We start from the raw sequence: 16,665 nt of genomic DNA on the forward strand, positions 1-16,665 counted from the left end.
CGGTTCATTCATGTTCCCTCCACCTAGAAGCCTGCCAGGAGCCGCTCATTGTCCGTGCAACTGAAGGCACCAGCGATCACCCCCCGCCCTCTTCGGCCCCGGGCCTCACACGAGCACTGAGGTATGAAATTGTGACACTTGTCTTGCCATGCATGGGAACATGTATACTTATTCATTCCATCTTCATTCCTTCAGAATTTCAGCAGAAGAGACCGAAAGACTCCATGAAAGAATTGCAAAGTTCTTGATTCTAGAATTTTGATTATGCAAGATCCATCCGTCAGAATTTCGATCCGAGTTGAGTTCTGTACGTCTCTTGTCCAGAGCTTCAACGGGACGTAAGTTTTATTACTTTCCTGTATGGTTTGAAAATATGGTATTGAAGGAATCATGATTTGATCCATATTATGTATTCCTGAGATTGTAGTAATTGTATAACCGAAATCGGATCGAAGAACGAACAACGTATGAAATTGTTATCAATTTCCATCTTATGTTGATTGAGATTATGCAGAATTTGAGAATATCAGCTTGTGTTTGTTATAATTATGAGTTGTTGAAATTGGTATCTGTTGATATTGAGTTGCTGGATATATCGAGATTGTGCTGTTATGCCGTCAAAACCGAATTAGATTGAGTTCTGATCATATCCAGTATTGTCTTGAGTTGTATATGATATTATACTTCTCGAAATGTCATTCCAGATTTGGTATTGAAGGATTCGAAGATTGAACAGAGCCAGACCGATATTTGATTTCGTTGACCAGATTGATCTACAAAAAGAAAGGTATAAATCAATGTTAAACTGGGAAGATACAACTCGAGTAAGAGATAGCTTGAGTTTTCCAAAACCACATACTTTATTGTAATTGCTTTGATGTTTGAAATTCATGAAATTGATATGTTTAGTCTATTGATTTATAGCAAAGCATGTACTGAGTCTTTGGCAGAGGTGCCAAGTCACTGGACATTTGGTGGATATCGATGTGCTTAGGAGTAGATCGACTCCTATTGTAGAAATTCGATATAGAGAGCCAATGTCTGGGAATAAGAACGTACCACCATCTAGCTGGGAAGAGTAGGTGGGAGACTTGTTACGTTCTTATTCAACCGGGATCCCTAGATAAGAGTCGAGTCAAAGAATGAGAGTTTGATTTATTGCTTTGTATCCATTTATGCTTTCGTAGACTACGATGCATATTGATTTACATATGTTATATGCTTTTATATATGGTTGTATGAAATGCATGTATACGTTGTTTATACTGGGAATTATATTTCTCACCGGAGTTATCCGGCTGTTGTTGTGTTTGTATGTGTGCATGACAACATGTTGGACATGATCAGGGTCGAGAAGAGGATGAATGATCGAGATTAGAGTGGAGATCCGGGTCTAGATGTAGAACTGATTTTCAACACTTGATATGTAGTTGTTGAACCCTAGTTATGACTTGCTTTTGTACAAGACTTGTACTTTTGATCTTGTTGTTGATATTAAACTTGATCTTGTAATTTGAATGAGATGAGACCTAACTTATTGTAGACTTTGTACACTTGTTTATAAAGTGTTCAACATTAAATTTTTTTTTATGACCCAGTTTATTTAATTGTTCCCAATTAATCCTAATGATGATTGAAAAGAATGAGTTAGTGTCCGGGTCCCCACAGTTTGTCATCTTAAAAGTCTAGCTTTTTTGGTTTGGATTCCATCCTTTTTTTCAGAAAAGCTTTTACTTGTGTATTATCAACTTTCAATGTAAATTTCTTTGCAAGTAAAAATAATGGCCATTTTTCAAAAGCCCTTTTTACAGCATAAAATTCTTTTTCGTTGATATGCCATCTTATGGCTTCTGCATCTGAGAATAGACCACTACAATATCTGCATGGTTGTTCTCCGTCGGGTGTAAGCTTAGTAAGAACTGCTGCTCACCAATGATCACTGGCATCCGTATATAATACCAGATCATCTTCATCTCGAGGAATAGACATTTTTGGAAGATTTTTACAAACCTCCTTTAATTGACTAAGTCCCTGTGTGCGTTCTTTTGTCCATAAAAATTTTGCATCTTTTTTCAATGATGGACTGAACACTTTCCTGTGTTTTGCTATATTTTTAATAAACATACCATCAAAATTAACAACTCCTAGAAAACTTTGAAGTTGTTTCTTTTCTTTTAGTTTGTTTGGAAAATTTTGCACCTTTTCTACTATATGTTCCTGCAAAATTATTCCAGACTCATCGATTTCTATTCCTAGAGATTCGATCTTTCTTGTGGCAATGACTGCTTTCTTTTCTGATAGAACGAGTCCTTCTTTTTTACAAATATCAGAGCAAATCTCTAAATGTTTAATATGTTCTTCTATATTTTTTGATGCGATTAACACATCATCAATATAAACAAACATAAATTTAAAATAATCTTTAAATAGATTATCCATTTTCATTTGAAATATTTGAGGTGAATTAGCCAATCTCATTGGTAATACTTCCCAAATATAGTGTCCTTGTGGAGTAGAGAAAGCTGTGAATTTCTTGCTTTCTTCCTGCATTCGAATCTAATAAAAACAAGATTTACAATCGAATTTAGAGAATACCTTTGCATTGCGTATGCAACTAATTAGATGTTTTCTGCTAGGTATAAAATAACCATCAAACTCCAGAATCTTATTAATTTCTTGATAATTAATAACTAATCTGGGTTTGTTTCTTTTTATTTCACCATGATTTCTTATCAGAAATCATGGGCTGCTGTATGGTGAAATTCCTGTTTTAATCAAATCAAGGTCCATATGTTCCTTAATTTGCATATCCCTTCGATCAATGATGTTCATTGAGATGGGCTTACAACGGACAAATTCATACTCTTTGCCTTTCATGATTTTAAGGCTAGCTTTGAGTTGATTTTTGTCCCCCCATGTCAAGGGATCTTCATTGTAATTTTCTTTGATCTTTTTCTTGACATATTCCAATGATACCTTAGATTCAAACTCTACCACATTCTTATGTAGAGATATTTTAAGTCATTCTATTTCTTCTGGTTGGAGTTTTTTATCTGCTCTTAATTGGAGTATTGTTTTTCCAAACCGTCTAGAATCCTTAATTTTTGGGTTTAAAAGTTTTCCTTCATCACCACGCTTGCTGCGAAACTGAATTGGCAATTTTTGATAAAATGCCTCTCTTAGTCTCTGGACTATATTTTTGTGATCACAAAGTGTTGTGAACACTAATCTTCTAGTCTCATTTTCTTGCGTATAAGACTTAAACATTTGAAGGAAATTATTTCATAACAAAATGTCAGCTCATGTATCATGAAAATAAATTGGTGGTGTTTTTACCTTATACCAAGGTGTTTGTCCAGCACCTCCGATCACAATCTCTGTCATCTTAATCCCTTTACATAAGATTAAGATTCTTCTGGAAAAATCTCTTCCAGCAATCTTTGGTAATTCTTCTTCCAAATTATTTGGAAAAACTCCTCTTTTTTCTCTACAGATTCCAGCATCTGAATCAATATAAGCAGCAAAATATTCTGCCTTCTATTATTCATATAACATTCCTACTGGAATGCATATCGAGAATGAACTTGTGGTTATTGGATTTTTCACATCCTATCATCTGCCATAAACTCCTTTCCATACCCTAGCCGTTTCCAAGATTTGTGTTCCTCGATAAACTCTAGTTCAAGAACCAGTCGATCTGATTCTTTCTCTGGACTTCCTTTGATATGAACTTCCAATTCTCCGATATTGATCATTCCTTGGTAAGTTTCCTATCATAGGTTGTTCCAAATATTATATGGTATTACAAAGAAATTGATTCTTTTGTTTCGTAATATCAAATACTATTTCTACTTCCTTCCACCCTTCTGGGCATCTAAGCTTTCATATGGTAGAAAAGCTTGTTGGCTCTTGTTGTGTTTCTTGGACATGCGCTTTTCCCCACCTGTAACTATTAGTTCTATCTCCCTGAAAGGATAGTCTCCTTGATTCCAATTTAAAACTTTGATTCCTTTGTAGAATTGATTTGTCTTGTATTTGGATATTTGTTTCCTATATTAAAGGAAACTCAACTTTTTCTGGATAAATTTCCTGGGCAACTTTTACAAATATCTCGGGTATTTCAATAAACTCATTTCTAATAAACAATTCTGAATGATGTATATTAGACAGAACAGATGAAATTTGATAGGTAATAGAATATGGTCTATTACCTTCTTTCATCAGTCTTTTTTCCTTGAAATTCTGATGTAATGTCAAGGCTCAACTAAAATCTCGACCTGCTAAGTTGTAGGGCAATTCTCTGATAAATTACTCCTACAATATTTCCTGCACAGAGATTTCCTGAGATAGTTCCCAGTACTGAATCTTGAAGGTTCCCCATTCTTTTATCGCATATAGAATATATTAATGGATGAATCTATTCCTTATTTGAAAGTAGCTTTTATCATAATCTAGATTGCTCTTATATGAATTCAGGACATTGTCCTTGCTACTTATATCTTGGGTTTTTGTAATTCCTCCTTAATTTCTTCAGAAAGAATTAACAGCATCTCCATTTTATTTCCTGTAAGTTCCACCGGGATTGCAATTTCCCTTCTAGAAACTTCATTGATTAGATGATGCTTTCTGTTTCTTAGGCCGAGACTTCCTAAGAACTTTTCTACCTGTCTTGCAGAGAATCCTTTATATCTCTGTAGACTAGGATTTTCTCTCATGATTCTTTGAACTATGTTATGAGATATTTTTGTCCGACTTAAGAAATCAGACAAATATTCATGTGTTTCTTGTCGAAACACCTCGTCTTTAGTCAGATTCTGATTCAGTTCCATCAGATTCTCCCAGACTCAAGACTTCTTCTTCATCATATATACTTTCATCTGAGGCAATATCCTCGAATCGGTATACCTGAATAAGATCCTGGTAATAAATTGCCTCTTCATTATCCGGGGTTGGATTGAAGCGTTTAATACATCTTTTTTCATTTTCTGGACAATTGGTTAAGATATGACCTTTTGCTCCACATGTCCAGCAATTACAATTTTTAAAACTTTCATTGGCTCGAGTATGAGCTCTTCTGAAAGTTTTCTTCGTAGGTGTTCTTCCTGTGCTTCGAGATGTATTCGAGGCTTGGGATGATATCATACTTCTTGATGGTCCACTTCTTTGTCCAGATTTATAAGATCTGGCATTTTGTCTAGACCAAACTGTTCTTGGTTTTCAAGAACATCTTCCACCTCGAGCATAAGGATAAGACTCATTTCTTAAAGTTTAATAAATCATTCTCTGTTGAGATCTAAAGTTCACGCAGCGATTCTCATAGCAGATTTCCAGTCATCTATCAGATCTTATCTGTTTTTGAAATCTAGTACATCAAGTTTAAACATAACCCCATAAGGATATAGGTTCTAGATCAGTTTTCCCATAGGGTGTTTGGTGCAAGGGAATTTTATTTCTCCTTGTCCTTGTTCCCACTGGGTGTGATTCTCCAACAGTATGGAAAAAGGGTTGAGATTCTTTCATATTTATGTTTTGAGATCCCACACTTTCTCTTGGTGGTTTCTGAGAAGATGACCAGGTTATAGAAGGTGGTTCACCTCCCGTTGTGTTCATCTTTAGATCTACAACTTTGAGGTTTACAAAAGATTCTACAAGCTCTTGTAGATCCTCTAGACCAATCCTTTCTAAAGTTGTCATCAGATTAATTTCTTTTCTGAGACAGATTTAATTAGATTGATAATTTTTTCTTCTTCAGTCAAAGGTTTTAACACTACTTTGGCCTTTTCTTGTTGATGTAACAAGGGTTCAGTACCAAAGGATGGTGGTAACCTTCCTTCTGAAGCTCCTTTACTAGAACTTGGTTGTTGTTCTAGAATTTGAATTCTCGTACGAATATCCCTTAATATTCCAAGAATTTTTTCCTGGTTTTCAAGGATTTTTCCACATTTTGCGGTACATAATACATCATATTGCCATAATTTTATACCGTCTTTTGAATTTCTCTAAGATCTCCCGATAGTTTAGAGATATCCGGTACTATTTCTAAGAACATGTTATTTTGAATCATAAGTTTACCTTAGGATTCTGATAAGTTCCTTCTTGATATTTAATCTTGGTTAGATCTTCATGTTTCAGATATTCATGAGTTCTGGAATAAATCTTGTAAATAGTTAATCTCGAACCTGGGTTCGGATTTATGTTAATTGAGAAAATTCTCCTCCTCAAACATTTAGTTACTAATACTAATAAATTATGTGTTTGAATTAAATTAACCTTAAGCTCTGATACCATTTTCTGAGGCCCAATTATCAATTAAAATTCAATAGGAAATAAGTATATTTGTGATATTTATAAAATATTTTTCTCTCATCAGGGAGTTGGGACAAAACTACTTTAGTTTAGGTACTGAATCCAAATTTACCCAAAAGAATTATATAAGGATTCTTTCCTTAACACATATGATTTAGTTCAAGAGTTATTTAAGGAAATGAATTTACTCACCGCCACACTGACTTGAACTCAGGTCGATATATTTTTAGTTCGGCTGCTCAGACAGTATCCTTACAAAGGGTTTCTCCCGAGCAGAAGCTAGCTCGGATTTCACTTGGGCCTTTACTCAGGTCTCGTCGCATTAGTCTTAGATCCATAATCTTACTGAGTGGACCCGGGTATATGATGACTCGGGTCGAATACGCTATGACATGTATGAGATAGAATTTATGGGATTATAATAATATTATTGTGTTGAAAAATATGAGTTGTAATATTTGAATGTTGAAAATAAGAAAGTTAAATGTATTTATTTTTGGATTATTTTCAAAGAAATTCTATAAATAGGTCTCGCAATGTGTGAAGAAAATCACAATTGATTAGAGAGAAAATTTTATAAAGCGTGTAGTTTGGTAAATTTTGAGAGTTTGAGATTATTTTTACCGTAAATTTTTACTTTTAACACGTTATCAGCACGATACTCGAAGCTTTGGTTCTCCATTTTTTTTCCAAGCTCCAAAACACAAGAAAAATATAACAATATTCAAAAGTAAGAGTATTTACTTTACTGTTTATTTATTTTTATTGTATATATATTTGAATAATATCATGTTATTATATAAAAGGAGTCTATGACACCTCATTATAATAACGTGATGTGATTATTTCACTGTTTATATATTTTTATTGTGTTATATAATTATATATATTTGTATAATGTCACAGTATTATGTAAAAGGAGTCTCTGACACCTCATTATAATATTATGATATGATATACATAATTAACATTATATACATCATATTATTACCATAAAATTTACATATACATACATTTATTTTTTTAAGAATTTGTAACGGTCATAAACGGCTAGTTTTTACCCTATAAATATGTCTTCACAAACACATTCAATCACTCCAAACTTATTCTTCCTTCCTAAAAATTTTCTTCATCAAAATTTTCGAAGAAAAAGAAGATGGCTCTTTCAAGGTTATTTTGTATAATTATTTTGGTTATTATACTCACTAGTCATGTATTTATCGGAGAATATCTGCCTTGCATTTTTTCTTGATTTTTAAGAATGCTTGTACTTGTAATTTATCTGTTACTTTTTATTGTCATATTAATAGAACTTAACTAATAAAATGCATTGTTATTTTTATAGTAACACCATGTCAAACTTGGCAAAGCTCGAATTTGTTGCGCTCGACATTACAGGAAAAAATTATATGCCATGGACTCTCGATGTAGAAATGCATCTTGAATCATTGGGTCTAAGCGAGACCATTAAAGAAAATGATATATCTTCATCACAAGAAAAAGCAAAAGCTATAATAATTTAACGTCGACATCTTGATGAAGGTTTAAAATGTGAATATCTTATCGAAAAAGATCACATGGCTATGTGGAAAGGATTAAAAGAAAGATTTGAACATATAAAGAAAGTTATACTTCCGACCACCCGTGATGAATGGAATATGTTGAGATTCCAAGATTTTAAGAAAGTAAGTAATTATAATTCGACGATGTATCGAATAATCTCGCAATTAAAATTTTGTGGACATGAAGTTACGGAATCATAAATGCTTGAAAAAATATTTTCCACGTTTCACGCATCAAATATAACTCTACAGCAACAATATAGAATGCGTGGATTTGTGAGATATTCTGAACTTATCGCCTGTTTTCTTGTGGCGGAAAAGAACAACGAGCTGCTAATGAGAAATCAGCAGTCCCGACCTACTGGAGCAACAGCATTTCCAGAAATAAATGCTGTAAGTAAAAATGAATTTAAACCTGAAAACCAAAATCAAATTCAGAGACAAGATTTTGGTCGAGGTCGAGGTCGTGGTCGTGGACGTGGACGTGGAAGTAGTCGTAGTCGTGGTCGCGGCCGTGATTTTGAAAACAATCGAGATAATTATTTTTATAACTCATCTCAAAAAGGCGTCACGAATCACCCACTGAAAAGGAATCATTAGAACATGAGTGGTAATGAAAATCACTCAAAACGATTTGAAAGTTCTTGTCTTAGATGCGGCACTCCAGGACATTGGTCTCGTATTTGTCGAGCCCCCGATCACCTTTGCAAGCTCTATAAAGAATCGATAAAGGAGAAAGAAAAAGAGACCAACTTCACTGAGCACAGTGGCCGTTTGAGTGATTCAACTCATTTTGATGCTGCGGATTTTCTGAATGATTTCTCTGTAAATGATCAATATGCTGGTGGAATAGAAATGAAAAATATTGATGATGCAGATTTTCTCAACGATTTCTCTGAAAATGAACAATATATTGGTGGAATATAACTGTAAAATAATTTATTTTTCATGTACTCATATGATAATGTTGAAAGGGTATCAGTTACGGTGCCTGGATGCGCAACAGAAGTTTCCAAAAATCAAATTTTTTACAAGAATAAAACCGAGCACACCAACATATTTTGTGTAGCAAATACGAAAAACACGAAATGACATTCATAGGGTGTTTTAAGATTTTTACCTATCAATATCAAAAGATTGATGATGGCTCCAACTAAGTTGTAAACAACTTAGCTCTTGAATGGTTGACCCTCTACAAGCTTTCCTTGCTCTTGGACTCCTTCCTTCAAATTAATTCCACCACTAACAAGATAGATCCACTCTAATTTTGCACTAGAAAAATTGGAACATTTTTTCTTTGAGAAGAGAATTTTTTCCTCAACAATTGAAGAACAAAAATTGGAGAAGAATAGCTAAAAATTTCGGACCCTTGAGAATGATTGGAGGAGGGAAGACTTTTCTTGGTTGTGTAAAAAGTGTTGTTTTTTTCAAAGGAATGTCATGCCTAGTTTATTGAAAAACTTGTCTACAACCTTTCACCTCCCCATGCATATTATTTGAGCTTGTAACATTTACAAAGTTCATGAACTTTTATTTAAATATCTCAAACACATTTGAGATCAATTAAATCTTTATTTGAATTTACTCAAACTCACTAGTTGAATAATGATTTCTAATTGGGCTCTACAAGACCCAATGTTATTTAATTAATTCAACACTTGAATTAATTTAATTATTTGGGTTCTACTAAGCTCACTAGTGTTTAATTAATTCAACACTTGAATTAATTTAATTCAATCCATAATAATGTTTATGAAAATCACAATTTTCAAATACATTATTTCTTTGAGCCAACTTTTAATTTAGGAACACTTTCACAAATTAAAAATTACATTCTTCTCATAGAAGTCATACTTCTATTTTTCCTTATGCTTATTGATATAGGTGTATTTTACTTGTTTTGCACATCATGTTTTGTCCCATTGTGTTGCATTTATAGTTTAGATTGCATGCATTTTGTCACATTTTAGTTTATATTATGTTTTATTATTAATCATATGTCTCGGTGTGAAAATGCAGGAAATTCATGCAAAAATAAAGAAAAAAGGAATTAGTTGCGAAAGCCATCCACCCGGGCGCACATTTCCATCCGCCCGGGCGCCTCCAAGATGTGGGAAAAGAATTTTTGCGAGAGTCGTCCGCCCGGGCGCAAACTTATATCCGCCCGGGCGCGTCAAAGGAAAATTAAAAAGCCGAATCTGCGAAGACCTCCTGCCCGGGAGGAAACCTATGTCCGCCCGGGCGCGATTGTAATTTTGGAAAAAATTCTGGACGATTCCATTCCTTATTTTCTGAAGGTGGATGATATGGTAGTGATTGGGAGGCACAAAATTATTTTTTGGGGGGGGGGGGGGGGTCATTATTCAGCAGCCAAGGAGCCAAGGAAGGGAGAAGAGCTTGGAGAAAGCGCGAGGATTGAAGATTCGAAGATTTCCGAGCACCGTTCTTCGTGTTTTTCGTCAACTCTAGTATTTCTTATTTAGTTTTTATCATTTGAACTTAGTTTTGTTTATTTCTAATATGAATTCGAGTAGCTAACTTAAATATTTGTTGGGATTTAAGGGGATCCTACCCCAAACTTTGATTTGAATTAATTTATATTTCGATTGTTGCGTTATTCTTGATTTTACTACTGTTTTATCGTGTTGTTAGAGCGTAGCTAACTTTAATAAAGATTTTATATTGCGAGTGAGTTCGAGAGAATAACTTGTGATAGGAACGAGTAGTATAATCCGTGGATCTACAATTTACATAGACATATGAAATTGGATACGCGCCGATAGTCATAGTCCTGAGGGTCGAAAACTAGGGGATTTCACAAATCGACATGCAATTCACTCTTGATAAATAATTAAAGACATTTAATTACTTCATTGAGTAGAATTAGTTTGGCATAGCTCGAGAGAGTGTGTTCAATTGAATAGGAAATCCTGTCGGAAGCATATAATCAATATCGAACGAATTAATTTATTAACGAGGGGTAGGTGAACCGAAATTCCCAACAAATTCATTTCTCATTGAATTTTACTCAACCTATTTTAAACATTATATTTCATTACTTGATTTTGAATAATTTTATTTGCATGTTTATTTGATTTGAGTAGTAATAAAACAACCAATCAATTTTCGTTGCTAAAGATTTAATAACTGAAAATAATAGTTGTCAAACACAGTTTTCATTGGAACGATACTCGTACTCCGGTACATTATACTATAACTTGACATCGTGCACTTGCGATTAATTTTTGAGCATATAAAACCATATTTTTATTGAGGATTCCACAGTGCAATTTTTGCTCGATCAAGATTTTGGCGCCGTTGCCGGGGACTGTTAATTCACAATTTTATTTTTAGTTATTTTCTTTAGTATTCTCTATTTTACTTTGTTTGACACCTTCGATTTCTTCACAGATATCTCATCCAGTGCATGCCAAAGTCACTTGACGTGGAGCTTGAGCAGTTTGACCCTGAAATTGAAAGAACTTTCCGCAGGAGAAGACAACAACAGAGACTGAAAGAACTGATGGAGAGGCACGAGAACGATCATGAAGAGGAACACCATGATGCTAGACGTGTTGAGATACCACGCCGCATACCATGCTGGAGTATGCCCAACCTTCTTTGGGTGGAGCACGCCCCAGCATTGTGAGGCCTATGGTGAAGGCAAACAAGTTCGAAATCAAACCAGCTATAATTCAGATGATTCAGAACACAGTCCAGTTTGGAGGATCTGCAGTAGATAACCCAAACACGCACATCGCAGATTTTCTTGAAATTTGCGATACTTTTAAATTTAATGGAGTTTCTGATGATGCTGTTAGGTTGGGTTTATTTCTTTTTTCCCTACGTGATAAATCTAAAGCATGGTTGAATTGTTTGCCTGTAGGTTCGATCACCACATGGGAGGACATGGCGAAAGCGTTTCTCATCAAATATTTTCCTCCATCTAAGACCATGAAGCTTCGAGCAGACATCACCATCTTTGCTCAATTCGAGCAGGAGTCGTTGTATGAGGCATGGTAGCGCTTCAAAGATCTCTTGCGTAGATGCCCACATCACGAGTTGCCACTTGGGTTAATTGTTCAAACCTTTTATTATGGTTTACTTACTATGATAGATGCTGCCGCATGTGGAAATCTATTGAGGAAGACTGCTGAAGAGGGATATGAGCTGTTGGAGGAGATGGCTACTAGCAGCTATCATCCTCAATCTGAAAGAAACAATCAGCGGAGAAGTGCAGGAGTTCACCAGGTAACTTATCTTTCTGCTATTACTGCACAACTTGATGTTTTGAACAGGAAACTAGATGGCTTGAACATGGGTGGCACAGCTATGCGTCTTCAAGAGATATTATGTGAAAAGTGTGGATGTGAACATTTTGTGAAGGACTGTCAAGATGACAATCCATTTTATGTGCAAAATGAGCCATCGGTGAATCAAGTGGGAGTCCACAACCGTCCAAAGAATGATCCATATTCAAACACATATAACCCTGGATGGAGGCAACATCCCAACTTCTCATGGGACGGTCAAAACAGTCAGAATCGACCGCAAGGAGGAGAACCATATGGAAAACAACCGATGTATAGATCTGATCCTCCTAGAGAAGATAAGTCCAACCTGGAGCAAATGATGTCTAAGTTTATTTCATCAACTGAAACTAGACTTCAAAACCAAGATGCATCGATAAAAGGGCTCGAGAATCAAATTGGACAGTTGGCCAAGATGATAGCAAGTAGAGAGCCGGGCACCTTGCCAAGCAACACAGAGACAAATCCAAAAGAGCAAGTGAAGGCCATCGAGTTGAAGAGTGGGAAAGTTTTAGAGTCAAGAGAAAAAGAGAAAACTCAAAAATTGGATGAGCATTCTGAAACATCCAAAGGTAAGTCTTCTAACTCTACACCAGCACCCACTGCACCGTCCAAAATTGTTATACCCCCTCCTTTTCCTGCAGCATTGAAAAAAGCAAAACTTGATGCGCAATTCAGTAAGTTTCTTGAGGTATTTAAAAAACTGCACATCAATATTCCTTTTTCTGATGCTTTGATGCAAATGCCGAGCTATGCTAAATTTCTGAAAGACATCTTAGCTAATAAGAGGAAGTTGGAGGATCACATGACGGTAAAATTGAATGAGAATTGCTCTGCATTGGTACAAAATCAGATCCCACCAAAGCTAAAGGATCCAGGGAGTTTTTCTATCCCTTGCATGATCGGTGATGTTGTTTTTCCTAAAGCTTTATGTGATCTTGGTGCGAGCATTAATCTTATGCCTTTATCTGTATTTAGGAAGCTTGGATTGGGCGAGCCTAAACCAACACAGATGTCCTTGCAACTAGCTGACGGATCCGTCAAACATCCACGAGGAGTCAAAGAAGATGTGTTGGTGAAAGTGGGAAAGTTTACATTTCCTACGGATTTTGTGGTGCTTGACATGGAAGAGGATAGGGAGATGCCTTTGATTTTAGGGAGACCGTTCCTTGCAACTGGCAAGGCCGTGATTGAAGTGCAAGAAGGGAAGTTGAGATTGAGAGTGGGAAAGGAAGAAATGACTTTTAATGTTTTTAACGTTCTTAAGCATACACTGCACACTAATGATTGTTTTATAGTTGATTCATCGGATTCACTTGTGTGTCAATTTGTGCAGGATGCTATGAATGATTCATTGAAAGTCACCCCCACCACTGAAGTGAAGGATGAACTTGATGACGAAATATCTGAAAGAGGGGCATACTTTAATGCCAACCATCCATGGACGAAGCCAGTGAGAATGAAATTGGATGATTTGGGAGCTCGAAGGGACCTGACCCCTCGGAAGTCAAGCGTTGAGGAACCGCCGACATGTGAGTTCAAACCACTGCCTCCACACCTGAAGTATGGGTACGTAGAGCGTAAAAAGCTAGCACCCAACAAGCGCATTACACCAAGAGAATTTAAAGAAGGCGAAGCGGTGCTCATGCACAACTCCAAGTTGCGCTTATTTCCTGGCAAGCGCAAGTCAAGATGGACGGGCCCTTACAAGATCACCAAAGTATCCCCCTCGGGAGTATTAACTTTGTGAGATGGGAAAAATGTGCCGTTCACAGTCCATGCTCAACGACTGAAGCATTATTTGGGTGGTGCAATGGAGACACAAATTGGAGTCACTCGATTCCAAAATAGTCAGAGCTGAGAGGAACCGACAGTCAAGCTCTCGACTATAAATTGAGAACTACCCCTCTCTCCCTCATCCTGCATTTAATTCGATTTTATTATTTTCGTTTTTCTTTAGAGTTAGTCAATCTTCTTATTTTAATGTTAGTTTTAGGCATCATCCTCCCCGGAGGAGCACGAGGAGGAGGATCAGTGAGAGGGGAGTCACTTCTATCCTTTTTTTTATTTATTGCATTTCGTTTCGTTCACTTTATTTATTTCTTTTTCTATTACATGCTTAGGGTATATTGTGTCCATTTTGTCGTGCCCTATCTATCTCTTTGTCTATCGTTTGTTGCATTGGGGACACTGCTTGACTTTAGTATTGGGGGGTGGACGGGGCATGCCGTTTTAGTTATTTTGCATTGGTCTTTATGTCAGCCGACAGTGTTCGAAATAGTACACACTAGCCAAGGATGATTAAGAAGTGATGAGACATGCCCTGTCTGTAGTGTACTCGCACTCCTTTAGCACATACTGTGGTAAAGACATAAAGTTTTATTTAAAACATTGAACTTTCTTTGCATGAATGTTAGAACTAGAAGTATGCATGATAAGATGGTGAAAATTTAAAACTGAAGTGGGGAACAAAGATGTTTGAAGGTGTGAATTGAGCTTGACTTTTTTCTCTTGAATCGAGGTATCTATCAGCAGCGTTAAAAAAAAGAGAAAGTTGGAGATGTAAGGTGTGGGGGAGCCGAATAAAGGAATAAAATCCTATTCCTGGCTAAAGTTGGAGATGTAAGGTGTTGTGGAGCCGAATAAAGGAATGAAATCCTATTCCTGGCTAAAAATATAAAAACACTTAGATTTGGATCTGAGATGAGAGGTTCTAAATTAGTCCTTTTATCACTGTATTCCTATTCAGAAAAAAAAAAGAGAGAGAAAAATAGTTGCTGATAGATACTGAGTGCAGAGGAATAGAGGAGAGTAAGATTTACACTAACAGGCTGATTTAAATCTCTGACAATGGTGGAAAATGGATCCCTCTGTCATTTGTGATGCTAGGACTAACGACACACACACACGTTCATGTTTTATTTGAAACAATATCTAGACCAAGGGAAGTGCGAAGAATTGTGCGTTTACATTGATCGACAAGGGATTATGTTGAGTTTCGCTGAGGCCAGTTGATGACTATGAATTCACTGTCGAGCTACTTTGTGTCATATTCTAGTCTGTTTTTTTTGTCACCTGTTTTGCTCGAGGGCGAGCAAAAGGTTAGTATTCGGGGGGTTGATATAGGTGGATTTTACTTGTTTTTCACATCATGTTTTGTCCCATTGTGTTGCATTTATAGTTTAGATTGCATGTGTTTTGTCACATTTTAGTTTATATTATGTTTTATTATTAATCATATGTCTCGGTGTGAAAATGCAGGAAATTCATGCAAAAATAAAGAAAAAAGGAATTAGTTGCGAAAGCCATCCACCCGGGCGCACATTGCCATCCGCCCGGGCGCCTCCAAGATGTGGGAAAAGAATTTTTGCGAGAGTCATCCGCCCGGGCGCGTCAAAAGAAAATTAAAAAGCCGAATCTGCGAAGACCTTCCACCCGGGCGGAAACCTATTTTGGAAAAAATTCTGGACGATTCCATTCCTTATTTTGTAAAGGTGGATGATATGGTAGTGATTGGGAGGCACGAAATTATTTTTGGGGGGGATCATTATTCAGCAGCCAAGGAGCCAAGGAAGGGAGAAGAGCTTGGAGAAAACGCGTGGATTGAAGATTCGAAGATTTTCGAGCACCGTTCTTCGTGTTTTTCGTCAACTCTAGTATTTCTTATTTAGTTTTTATCATTTGAACTTAGTTTTGTTTATTTCTAATATGAATTCGAGTAGCTAACTTAAATATTTGTTGGGATTTAAGGGGATCCTACCCCAAACTTTGATTTGAATTAATTTATATTTCGATTGTTGCGTTATTCTTGATTTTACTACTGTTTTATCGTGTTGTTAGAGCGTAGCTAACTTTAATAACGATTTTATATTGCGAGTGAGTTCGAGAGAATAACTTGTGATAGGAACGAGTAGTATAATCCGTGGATCTACAATTTACATAGACATATGAAATTGGATACGCGCCGATAGTCATAGTCCTGAGGGTCGAAAACTAGGGGATTTCAGAAATCGACATGCAATTCAATCTTGATAAATAGTTAAAGACATTTAATTACTTCATTGAGTAGAATTAGTTTGGCATAGCTCGAGAGAGTGTGTTCAATTGAATAGGAAATCCTGTCGGAAGCATATAATCAATATCGAACGAATTAATTTATTAACGAGGGGTAGGTGAACCGAAATTCCCAACAAATTCATTTCTCATTGAATTTTACTCAACCATTTTAGAAATTATATTTCATTACTTGATTTTGAATAATTTTATTTGCATGTTTATTTGATTTGAGTAGTAATAAAACAACCAATCAATTTTCGTTGCTAAAGATTTAATAACTGAAAATAATAATTGTCAAACACAGTGTTCAGTGGAACGATACTCGTACTCCGGTACATTATACTATAACTTGACATCGTGCACTTGCGATTAATTTTTGAGCATATAAAACCATATTTTTATTGAGGATTCCACAGTGCAAGTTTTGCTCG

General features: G+C 35.9%; 1 protein-coding gene and 1 non-coding gene across 2 annotated transcripts; one reads left to right on the plus strand and one right to left on the minus strand.

Moving 5' to 3' along the window:
- Nucleotides 1-11,826: 11,826 nt before the first annotated feature.
- LOC142547884 (small nucleolar RNA R71) lies at nucleotides 11,827-11,932 on the minus strand. Its single transcript, XR_012820778.1, has one exon. It is a non-coding gene; the product is annotated as a small nucleolar RNA R71 (small nucleolar RNA).
- Nucleotides 11,933-11,978: 46 nt separating this feature from the next.
- On the plus strand, nucleotides 11,979-13,928 carry LOC142544410 (uncharacterized). The gene is made up of 3 exons (XM_075651461.1): nucleotides 11,979-12,869; nucleotides 13,032-13,292; nucleotides 13,515-13,928. Exons 1-3 carry the CDS (start codon nucleotides 11,979-11,981, stop codon nucleotides 13,926-13,928), a joined length of 1,566 nt encoding a protein of 521 aa, XP_075507576.1.
- The last annotated feature ends 2,737 nt before the right edge of the window (nucleotides 13,929-16,665 follow it).

This window comes from Primulina tabacum, chromosome 5, assembly GCF_025594145.1.
Source record: "Primulina tabacum isolate GXHZ01 chromosome 5, ASM2559414v2, whole genome shotgun sequence".
Classification (NCBI taxonomy): domain Eukaryota; kingdom Viridiplantae; phylum Streptophyta; class Magnoliopsida; order Lamiales; family Gesneriaceae; genus Primulina; species Primulina tabacum.

What these genes read in the sequence shown, in the direction of transcription:
- LOC142544410 (XM_075651461.1), top strand. Translation starts at nt 11,979, where the DNA reads ATGATAGATGCTGCCGCATGTGGAAATCTATTGAGGAAGACTGCTGAA. An exon ending in AATTCAGTAAGTTTCTTGAG is followed by an intron (nt 12,870 to 13,031) that starts GTATTTAAAAAA and finishes GTACAAAATCAG; the next exon opens with ATCCCACCAAAGCTAAAGGA. An exon ending in CATTTCCTACGGATTTTGTG is followed by an intron (nt 13,293 to 13,514) that starts GTGCTTGACATG and finishes CAATTTGTGCAG; the next exon opens with GATGCTATGAATGATTCATT.